Raw genomic sequence first — 12231 nt, forward strand, 5'->3', positions numbered from 1 at the left:
TTCCATAATGTGACATACAGTTACTCTACTTGGGGTTATTCCACTGGTCCCTCAAATCCACTTGCCCAGCACTCAGTAAATGCCCAAGATGGGAGACCCTTGCTCCCTGCTCCTGGCTGAACCAGCCCTTCTGCAGCCCAGACTGTCCTGCCTCAGATGCAGAGGGGGCATGCTTGTAGATGACTCTGATGAAAGACAGTTCGCTAAGGGGACCAAGAGAAGAGATGCTAATGTGGAGGCCCCAATCCTATTGCTAAGACATCCTTATCTGGACATGGCCTTGTCATCTCCCCACCAGTTCCTCTTCTTGGCCCCTGCTCTCATGTATCCTAGCCTGGATAATAGGAGGTTCTGCACAGAAAAAACACTAGGTAGATTCTGGTTCTTTCCTCAATTTGGGCTGGGATCTGGGATGGAGGTTAAGAGGTTTTTAATTTCCAGATTACATGCTTATGTGGCATGTTCAATGAATCTAAGGAGTAACAACAATTTTAGATAAACATTACTTGTCTTCCTAAAATGCAGAAAGGAAAAAGTAACTTTTGTCAGATGCCCACTTTGCTTTCGTTTCATGTCTATAATTCCCAGCTTTACTTGTGGAACCATCCAAAGCTTCTAACTGCATGAAAAACAAGTGTACCATTGTGTAGCTGGGTTCCTGTCCAGAATTAAAAGTTTCTGTGGTAGTGGTTAAAGGTCAGAGGAGTAGGTAAGCATCATGAGAAATGAGGAACATGGGCTATGGAGAACCCAAATTTGGGGATAGAAGGCCTGAGAATAGGCTATAGCACTTAACGCCTCTGATCTTGTTTTTCCTCATCTGTAAAACAAGATTAAAAATGTTTGTTCTGCCTACTTTCAGGAGAGAAGAGACGAATACAATATAATATAATATGTGAAAAATTGTTTTGGAAAGTACGCAACTTTAGTATCACGGGTAGAGATCTGTATTCAAATTGTCTGGACATGAAAGCAGTCACATTTTGATGAAGTTAGTGCTAATAAACGTAATATGAGAAAAACACTTAAAAAAGCACGCGAGTGTTTGTTCTGTGGATATAAATGCTTTAGATTTAGAGCAAGTTCAGAGTTGGAGAGTCTAAGAATGGAAAAGCCCTCTGTTTCTTTAGAAGGGCCAGGTAGCAATTTCTGCTCATGCAACTGGAAACTCTCAGGCTCCAAATATCACTTATACTCTTTGTAAAAATAAACGAACCAAAACCCGATCTATACCTGTCCTATAAGGCAAAGAGCTCTTGAGACGTAATGGATATAAAACCAGTTACAAACTTTGAGGAGCTGTAGAGACAAGTTATTGGTGGGGGGCAAAACACCAAGCAGAGACACAGTACAGAGTATGTGGCCGCTAATGTTATACTCTCCCCCTTCCGTTCCTTCCTCTCTGTCCTTTATGGATGTGGAACAGTTACATTATTAAATTATGTAATAATAATTGAGAACCTGACTTTCAGCCAGGGAGTAGTTCAGAAATACAGGGAGTTTAACTCTGAACGAATAAACAAGAATAAAGCAATTTCATCATTAGCTTAAAAATTCTCAAATTAAAAACTTATAAAACAAAATAAAAATTAAAACAATTTATCATTAAGCAATTTAAACTCACAACAATCTTCTGTGCTGTTTCCTATACATGCATCACAATGTAGCTTCACTGTCTTGCAGACAACCTCAATATTATTTTTAAATTGGCAGAGGCAGCAGGCCATATGGCTAGGTAAGATCCTATAAATGGAAACGCAGAGAATTAAATTAATGGTAAAGGGATGACTTCAGTTGGTAGAAGAGGGAGGTTGAAACTACCGCAGGGCTAGGCAAAAAGAGTTCTTGAGGCATATGGCCTGGTCAGTTGTTGGGTAGGAACCAGAAAGCCCAAAGGAAAGGAGACAGAGAGATGGGTGAACATGGCAGTGGTTATGGTATGCCTAGAGTAAACGTGATAGAGATTAGAGGTGCCAGGTATGGTAGCTTTCACCTGTAATTCCAGCTACAGGGGAGGCTAAAGCAGGAGGATTGCTTGGTGCTAGGGTTTGAGACCAGCCTGGGCAACATAGCAAGACCCTGCCCCTACAAAACTTTTTTTTTAATTAGCTGGGCATTGTGGTTGCAGCCACTCAGGAGAGTAAGGTGGGAGGATTGCTTGAGGCCAGAACTTTGAGACCAGCCTAGGCAAGATAGCAAGACCTCATCTCTTAAAATAATAAATTTTTAAAAAAGGAATTAGAATTGGGTGACACTGATTTGTAGTTTCATTCAGAAATTATCTTCTCCCATAGAAGACAGAAGAAGAAAATCTGTCTCACTTTGGGTTGAGAGGACACAGGAGGCAGACTTCTAAGAAGAGTCTGGAGGCCCAAAACTTCTAGAATTCCTTTCTCAATTACTGTTGGGAGCGGTAAATATTAGAAATTACTCTGGGCATAAATGATAGCTTAGTTTAAACCACTTTATAGGGTTGAAGAATAATGAAGATTTCATTGGCCAAATGTGGACAATTTCAGCCTTCAAAATAATAATGATGATAATCAGGTACAACATAATTACTATAAAGAAGAATCCATGAATTCACAGAAGAATCCATGAATTCACAAAAGGGAAAGAGGGCCAGCTCTTCTTTAATATTAATAGAATAATGCCAGCTATGTAGAAGGAATGATATAATTAGAAAAGTGTCATTTTGCAAACACAATAATAATGGATTTGGATAGTGATTATCACTGATACACAGTTGGTTGGTTTGTTTGTTTTTTAAGACAGAGCCTCAAGCTGTCGCCCTGGGTAGAGTGCCATGGCATCACAGATCACAGCAACCTCCAACTTCTGGGCTTAAGCGATTCTCTTGCCTCACTGATGCACAGTTGGGTAAAAACATGTTTTGAAAGCAGGATTTTCACTGATCTCAAAGCATCACCACGGAGATTATTTATACTTATTATTGTTTCTTCTTGGACTTTTGTCTAAGATCAAATGTATTTACACATATTAATTAACAATGGAAAAAATAACTTCATAATTGAGAGCTCTAGAAGATATCACTTTGTAATCAAGTGATCAAACTTAGCATTATGGGCCATCTGAAGTCATGAGGTAGGAAGAACACATCGTCTATTTATTAATAGTATTCTTCCTCAAAATGTTTTACCTGAATCTAATCATGAGGAAATAGACAAATCCGGATTGTGGGAGAATTTACAAAACAACCCTGTTAGACTCTTCAATGCATGAAAGACCAAGAAAAAGTAGACAAATGTTTTAGACTAAAGGAAACAGAGACATAACGAGCAATGCCTGATCTCTGATCGGATCCTGGATCAAAACAAAACAGATTTAAAGATTATTATTAGATTCTGGCCAAGATGTAATAACAGGGACATTGCACCCCTGGCCAGAAACAACCAAAATACCAGATAAAAGAAACAAAACAACAGTTTTAAAGACACTGGACATCAGGCAATGAAGGACAGTGATCTCTGTAAGATGTGAAATAAATGAAGTGAGCCCCGTGGCTGCCCTAGCTTACTTCTTTGAGAGAGTTTCCAGGTCATGGTGCTAGGAAAGGAAACTGGTGGACTCTTCGATTAAGGAAATGGAGCTGAGAGTCTGGGAAAACCAAGGTGGCTAGAAGTCTCAAAGCAGAGTACTAGAGAGAAAAGAGGCACACAGAACATGAACTCAGGAGACACACAGAGGGAGCTCTTGAGTGTTCAGCAAAGTACTGATTGGTGCACGTGTATGAGGAAACTACTTGAGGCTAGGAAAAGAACCACACAAAAGTATCAAAAAATAATTAGATGTTGCTCAAGATTAGGAAGACTGCCTGTTAGCATAAGCTAGATAGGACAATCTCATGATCCATGAGGCAACACGTACCAAGATCCAATAGAAAATTACCAAACATGAAAAGAAGCAAGAAAATATGACCCATAGTAAAGAAACAAAGCAATCAATAAGAACCAACTCAGAACCTACATGGATAGAATGAGCAGGCAAGGACATTAAAATCGTTATTTCAAAAACTTAAAACTTCCCAAAATGAAACACAAGGAGAAACAAAATAAAACATGAATAGAGCATCAATGAGCTATGCAACAATATTCTGGGCCATAAAACAAATTTGAATAAATTCAAAAGAATTCAAGTCATTCAATATGTGTTCTCTGATCATAATGAAATTAAATTAGAAACCAACAGAAAGATCTGAAAAATCGCCAAATATTTGGAAACTAAACAACACCTACGGTTTTCTTTCCTTTTCTTCCTTTATTTTTCTTTTTGAGACAGGGTCTCACTCACACAGGCTAGTGTGTGGTGGCATCTTTATAGCTTGCCGTAACCTCAAATTACAAATTACAAAACCTGTGCTGTAACCTCAAATTACAAATTACAAAACCTGGGCTCAAATACTTTTAACAGCATGAAAAGACAGGCCAGGCACAGTGGCTCACGCCTGTAATCCTAGCACTCTGGGAGGACAAGGTGAGTGGATCGCTTGAGCTCAGTTTAAAACCAGCTTGGGCAAGAGCAAGATCCCGTCTTTACTAAAAGTGGAAAAAGTAGGTGGGTATGGTGGTGGGTACAAAGCTACTTGGGAGGCTGAGGCAAGAGGATCAGCAGATCCTTATATTTCAGTTTTCTGGTTTTGAGCCCAGGAGTTTGAGGTTGCTATGATTTATAACACCATGGCAATCAACCCAGGGTGACAGTGTGAGACTCCTGTCTCAAAAAATAAATAAATACATACATACATACATACACACATACATAAAATTTAAAAAGAATGAAAAGACAAACCACAACCTGAGAAAAGAGAAAAGATAGTTACTAAACACATACCTGAAAGACTTGTATCTAGAGTATAAAAAGTACTCTTAAAACTGAACAAGAAGATAAATATCAATTAAACTACAGGATCGGATTTGAACAGATAATTCAGTACAGAAGATATTTACACATGAATAGATATTCAATAGCATTAACTATTACAGAAATGCAAATTAAAACCACAATGAGATTCCACTATACATCTACTAGTAGATTTTTCAAGAAAACTGAAATAAGGATCCGCTGAATACCTGTAGCAACTGCAACTTTCACATTGCTGGTGGGAATAGAAAATAGTACAGCCGCTTTAGGAAAGAAGTTAGCAGTTTCTTAAAAAGTTAAATATATACTTAGGATGTGATACAGTAGTCCCACCCTAGGTACTTACCTGAAAGAAATGAAAACGTATGTTCACACAAAGACATGAGTATGAGTGTTCTTAGCAGTTTTCATAATTGCCAAAAAAATGAAAACAACCCAATTGTTCATAAATTGGTGAAAGGATAAGCTGATATAGCCATACGACACTGTCCCTTGCTATCTGTGGGGAACTGGTTCCAGGACTCTGCAGATACCAAAATCTGTGAATGCTATAATATTTGCATATAATCTCTAGTATACTTGAAATCATCTCTAGATTACTCTTAGAATATTATGTAATACAGTGTAAAGGTCATGTACATTGTTGCTATACTGTATTTTAACACATATTATTTTTTATAGTTTATTCTCTCCCCCACCCGCCCACCCCACACCAAATATTTACCATCTGTGCTTGGTTGAAGCTGTGAATGAGGAGAGAACTAACTGCACTGACAGATACAACAAGAATAGTAATATAATATCAAAACAATTATGCTAAGTGAAAGAAGCTTCACACAAAAGGTTACATACTACATCTGATTTCATTTCTAAGACAGTCGGGAAAAGCCAAAACTATGGGGATGTAAATCAGATTGTGGTTGCCAGGGGCTGATGGTGGGAGGAGGGGACCGACTGCAGAGGAACATGAGAGGCTTTTTTTAGGGCACCAGAAACATTCTATTTGGGGAATGTGATGGTGGTTACATAATTATACATTTGTGAAAATTCATTGGTTGGTGCACCTAAAAAGAGTGAATTTTACTGCATAAAAATTATACCTCACAAAAACTGACTTAAGAAAATATAAACCTAAAAAACGTACTAAGTGAAAATAAAGCTAAGAAAAAAATAACTTACAGTTTTTCCAACTCAAGAGTTGTCATGAGGATGTTCTCGACTGTTGTAAGTGGGGCTTGTGTTGTTCCCATGTCTCTGAAGGAGAAAGTCCGAAGAGTCAAGATATTAACCCCAACAGAAAAATTCTGTACTTAAAAACATATTTCAAGGACATGTCAGCACTTCAATTTTTGTTTCTGTATAAAACAAGCCAGCTCAAGAGTTTGTCATAGAAGATGATTACAGAGCTTTTACTGAAGAAATGTAATTATCTTCATTTGCAGCATCAAATTAATGACATCGAATAATGGAATGTATACACTTTTTAACATTTATCTTCCCATTTTCTTATTGGATTCACCTCTCAGGATTACTTCTTTTTTTTTTTTTTTTTTTTAGGGGGGAGGTGTTTTTTTTTTTTTGCAGTTTTTGGCTGGGCTGGGTTCGAACCCGCCACCTCCGGCATATGGGGCTGGCGCCCACTCCTTTGAGCCACAGGCACAGCCCTTTATTTTTTATTTTTAAAATAGAAGCATCTATTCTTTTTTGCTTTCTGGGATAAATGATATTCCTACATGCATCTATATATATTATATTTATATACATTCCTCAATACTACTGTTCTCTTTCCCTGCTGGCTGTCTTGCCCATTCATTACACATCCATTCTTAATCTCTTTTCTTTGCCAATAACCTTTTTTTAATAACCAGTTAAAGTTTAAATTATGACTTTTTAGCCTAAATTCAACATACTTAATCTTTGATGAAAATAAAAAATAACAGCAGAAATAATCTCATGATTCATGAGATGACCGCAATACTTACAGATATTTTAATGCTGGCAATTTATAAAGATATGAATCTTCAACAGTTGTCAGAGGATTACGATTGAGAATTCTGAAAAATGCAATTGAATTAAAAATACCTGTATTTCAATGTACATGTAACTCCACAAAGAGTTTATAGTCGTTTTTTAGTATGAAACTTGTAGGTAAAAAAATAAAAACATTTTCTGTTTTTCCCTTAAATCATCCTAAGACTCTGCCAAGCACTTTTCCTTTGGGAACAACCCAGGTTTATTATGCCAGTTACCCTCCATAATCTGAGGTGTTTGTCTTTCATCTTTTGAAAATTTTTTTAAATCCGTGGTTTAATTTATCTGATTAAGAAAAAAATGGACCAAATCCTTGGCTTTAGAGCTAAAGAAAAAGGGATAAATCTGAGAGAAGGGAATTCTTGTCACACACTTGCACTCACATCACAGCCTTTGTTACTGTGCTTGTAATCACCTGGGCACTCGTCAGTCTCCTGGACTGTCAGCCCCTCGAGAGTGGGGACCACAACTTAGTGACATTGTCATACCTGTGCCTGGCATGGTGCCTGAAAATTACTAGATATTTAATCAATGTTTGTTGAAAAAATCATTTTATTTAAATATCAGTAAAACGAATAAATTAATTTTGATGTAAATTTGTATTCCAAAATGCTGGAACAGATTTTTTTTTCCATTCTTAAAAGCAAACAAACAAAGCAAAAGAGAGAAATAGCGAGAGAGAAAAGAAAATCTGCCTTTAGGTTAACTCTACTCAACAATTATTAGTGTACATCTGCAGAACATTATAAAAATAACAATTATATAGCTAATATCTATTGGGCTGCCGGTCGTTTGTGATCAGCATTTTACATTTAGTCCTCAGAATAAGCTTACGTGGTAAATATTATCTTTTATAAATGAGGAAACCGAGGCACAGAGAGTTTATATAATTTGTCCTAGACCACTAAGCTAGTTAGAAGCAAAGCTGAAATTTAAAGTTAGTTCTGATTGCAAAGCCTGTGTTTATCTTCTCTGAAGAAAAAAGGTTTAAAATAGCTGTTACTTTAACCTTAATTCTGTGGCAACTAAATATAAAATACCTTTCTAAACTTCATCTATTCATCTGGGAGAACCTCTTGAGAATGACATTTCTCTTTCTACTCCTTTTCCCAATCACTTCCCGTGATTAAATATTTAATTAGCCCATGGCCATGGAGACTTTAGAGATTTAAAACCATATTGTAGGCTGGGCGTGGTTGCTCACACCTGCAATCCTAGCACTATGGGAGGCCAAGGTGTGTGGATTGCTTGAGCTCACAGGTTCACAGGTTCAAGACCAGCTTCAGCCAGAGCAAGACCCTGCCTCTAAAAAAAAAAAAAAGAGCTTGGCGTTGTGGTGGGCACCTGTAGTCCCAGCTACTCGGGAGGCAAGTACTCTTGTCTGAGACAAGAGAATCGCTTGAGCCCGAGAGGTTGCTGTGACCAATGACGCCAGAGAACTCTACTGAGGGTAACAAAGTGAGACTCTGTCTCAAAAAAAAAAGGGGAAGAAAACCATGTTGTAGGTGACAGCAGTGAAAATGGTGGAGTAAAGACATCTGAAAATTCATCCCTTCATGAAAACAACAACAACAACAACAACAACAAAAATATGGCCAAAATGTCCAGAATCAATGTTTTCAGAACTCTAGAAATTTAATCAAAGTCACAATGCAGCAACCCAAGGAGTGTTTATTCAGGAAAAATGGCTAAATTTCAGTAAAAACAATGAGATTTGTGTTGTTTTAGCTTACCCTAGACCATCTTTTGCTCCCAGCTCAGTAGTAGCCTTAAAAATAGCACACATCTGGGTGGCACCTGTGGCTCAGTGGGCAGGGCACCAGCCCCAGATACCGAGGGTGACGGGTTCAAACCCAGCCCCAGCCAAATTGCAACAAAAAAACAACTGGGCATTGTGGTGGGCGCCTGTAGTCCCAGCTACTTGGGAGGCTGAGGCATGAGAATCGCCTAAGCCCAGGAGCTGGAGGTTGCTGTGAGCTGTGTGACGCCACAGCACTCTACCAAGGACAATAAAGTGAGACTCAACAACAACAACAAAAATTAGCCCACATCTCTAGTACCAAAAGGAGGGAGCAAAATGGAGCCAGAGCTCTTTCAAAGCCACAATTCCAATGAACTGTCATTATTTGACCTGTTTGTTACATGGAAGACCTTCCTGGAAAGGCTTGCTTCTATTTGACCTAAAAGGGTGTTTGTGGAAGACAATTATAAGAAGTGTCTTAACATGGCAGCTACATGAGGCGATGGGTAAAAGTTGGCACCTTTTACCAATAGATGGCTTGGCACCTGCAGCTCAAGCGGCTAAGGCACCAGCCACATACACCAGAGATGGCGGGTTCAAATCCAGCCCGGGCCTACTAAACAAGAATGACAACTACAGCCAAAAAATAGCTGGGCGTTGTGGCGGGCGCCTGTAGTCCCAGCTACTTGGGAGGCTGAGGCAAGAGAATCGCTTGGGCCCAGCAGTTGGAGGTTGCTGTGAGCTGTGATGCCACAGCACTCTACCCAGGGTGACAGCTTGAGGCTCTGCCTCAAAAACAAACAAACAAACTAACAAAACTTAATAGAAAAGGCCTAGGAATGAGATATCCATAGGAACTCTGAAATACTCCAACATTTCCTTGTTAAACTGGAAGACCATGAGTCATATTCCTTGAAATCTGGAAGGTCATATACATATTTAGGACTGTGAGCCTGGTCAGGAAACATCAGAGAAGTCCCTAACCTCTCATCCATGTCTGATTTTGAGGTTCTGCACAAAGCAGGAAATGAAAGCTAAGGCAGAGCTATAAAACCATCTTGCTGAGTGCTGAAGGTACGCCCTAACACGCACACAAGCCCCTTGGGAAAATCTCGGAGACTTACTGGTTCTAGACTTTTAAGGAAATCTCTGTTCATTCATCAGCAGACTAACCTAACCTAGTAGAGATTTCAGTGGCCACACATGACAACAAATACAAGCCTTTACCAAATTAGTTCCAAAAAGTTACTAAATAAATTAATAACTACTATAATAAGCAGCAGTACACACCAAACCCTGGTGGCAGGGATCTGATTTCTAGAATTGTTACATTATACGTAGTATTATTTAAAATATCCAATTTTCAACACAATTTATAAGGGACACAAAGAAACCATGCACAGGGGTGGGTGTGGGGGTTGGCAATCAGTAGATACTGTCCCTGAGGAAGTCAAGATATTGGGCTTACTAGACAAGAATTTAATTCAACTATTTGAAATATGTTCAAAGACATAGGGAAAACGTTTAGTTCTATAGATTAAAGTAGATCAAGATCAAGGATAGGTACACAGAAGCCTAAACAAATACTAAATGAGAAACTTTGCCTTTTTGGGCCATGTGGTCCAAACATCCATCCTGAGCATAATTGTCCTCAGGATGGGGTTTATACAAAAAAAGATGTAACAGGAAATTTATTAGCCACCTTAGGACAAATCACTAAAGAGACTAAAATAAGGTGACACAACAAAAGTCTCTAAATTCCTTAGCTTAAGTGATTAAGTTTCTAAATTCCTTGGCCTTTTTGTTACAAGCCTGCAACTAAACCTCAAAATATAGTAGCACAACACAGATCAATTAATTTTGTAGCCTTGCCTTTAACATTTTGATTTTTACCTTCATGTTGTCTAGAAGGTTTAAAAGCCTCCATGAGTACCTGTCCACCTCCAGTCCCATCTGGCCTAAAACACTTCATGGATGTAAGTCCTTTTGGCTCTTCAGTTCTCTTGGCCATGAGGGTCCCACCAAGGGCCTAGATGGAACCAGGGCAGGGGCCATACCATCCCAGCTGTTGGAGCCTAACATAGCCACACACAAACCCTTCACCCTCCTCCTCCTCCTTTCCTCCTAAGACAAAGACACAAAGGGTCTAGTTACCCACACCCCCTCAGAAATTCACACCAAAGGACCCTAACATTCTTGGCAAGCTGTAGAATTTGCCTACCAGCTACCCTACACCCCTGTATTTGAAAGAGTTCTCTAACTGCCCCTGAGCACAGACTTTTGCACTGCCCAGGTGAGTCACCCTTCCCTTCTAACAAACCTGGCCCGAACATCCAGTCTTGCTCTCGGGATGGGACAAAATAAGAGTCTGGCCATCAATGGTGCCTCTGGTGGATCTTGGCCAAAAGGGAAGAATTGTGAACCAAAATAAAATCTTAAGCCGGGGGGTGGGGGTGGGGGCACAGATCTTGGCCAAAGGGAGAAATTGTGAACCAAAATAAAACACTTAAACCAGGCGTGGTGGCTTAAGATTTTTTTTTTCAAGTTTCAAATATTTTGTTTTCTTATTCATACAGTATGAACTTTACTAAAGATCCCACAAAATGATGTACCATGCAGAAGAAAAACTAAAGATTCAACATAAACCACCCCTCCCCTACCCAACCCACACACAAACTAAAACAAGAAAGAAAGAAAAGGAAACAAACCCATTCCCCAGTAAGGAAATAATGTCTGCACTATTTTTCTGTAACGCCAGCCAAGATATGCACAAGCAAGAGAAATAGAAAGCATTTGCTAAATTATTTGTAACAAATACTAACGTACAAAAAATTCACAAAAAACTAGGTTCCCCCTTGAAGCAGAGCACATGGCAGTTGACACTGGAACAGATTAAACCACTGGCTGGGATTATAAAGCAGAGGAAGATGTTACATGAAGTGGAGATTTTCAGTTTGAATATTAACATTTCAAAAGTTTGGCAACATTGTCTTTTAAAATTATGCAAATTATGTAAAGAGGTATATTTTAAATTGATCTACATGCAAAATTCCATGTCATGCAGGGACACCAAGCACCGGGATTTTTCTCTCACAGGCAGAGCCCATGATGTGCAGCACTCAGTTGAAGGAACAGCCAAGGCAGGAGGTGCACTCAGCTTAAGATTCAGTCACCTCTGGGTGGCGCCTGTGCCTCAGCTGGTAGGGCGCCCGCCCCATATGGCGAGGGTGGCGGGTTCAAACCTGGCCCCAGCCAAACTGGGCCAAACTGCAATAACAAAAAAAAATAGCCAGGCATTGTGTTGGGTGCCTATAGTCCCAGCTACTTGGGAGGCTGAGGCAAAAGAATCGCTTAAGCCCAGGAGTTGGAGGTTGCTGTGAGCTATGTGACGCCACAGCACTCTACCAGGGTGATAAAGTGAGACTCTATCTCTACCAAAAAAAAAAAAAAAAAGATTCAGTCAACTCGTTCAACCTGCCCTTTTCCACTCATGATTATAAAACCAATTTTTATAGAATAACTATATCAGGAAATACTGTCATACAAAGCTAACCAAAATGTTTTTCTTTCAGCCAATA

At 39.2% G+C, this 12231-nt stretch overlaps 1 protein-coding gene across 5 annotated transcripts in view; it reads right to left on the reverse strand.

Annotated features, from left to right (window-relative positions):
* The window catches only part of LOC128579317 (leucine-rich repeat-containing protein 37A2-like), a 63767-nt gene that overhangs the window by 8221 nt on the left and 43315 nt on the right, over positions 1–12231 (reverse strand). For 4 of the 5 annotated variants that reach the window (XM_053581461.1, XM_053581463.1, XM_053581462.1 and 1 more), the window contains 3 exons: positions 6864–6935; positions 6061–6135; positions 1625–1743 (listed from right to left, as the gene is read on the reverse strand). In XM_053581461.1, coding sequence (XP_053437436.1) covers positions 1625–1743; positions 6061–6135; positions 6864–6935 — 266 coding nt within the window. Of the gene's footprint in view, positions 1–1624; positions 1744–3538; positions 3768–6060; positions 6136–6863; positions 6936–12231 lie in introns of those variants that run through there. The other variant, XM_053581464.1, reaches the window with a different exon arrangement.

The sequence above is a fragment of the Nycticebus coucang genome, unplaced genomic scaffold, assembly GCF_027406575.1.
Source record: "Nycticebus coucang isolate mNycCou1 unplaced genomic scaffold, mNycCou1.pri scaffold_44, whole genome shotgun sequence".
NCBI classification, from domain to species: Eukaryota; Metazoa; Chordata; class Mammalia; order Primates; family Lorisidae; genus Nycticebus; species Nycticebus coucang.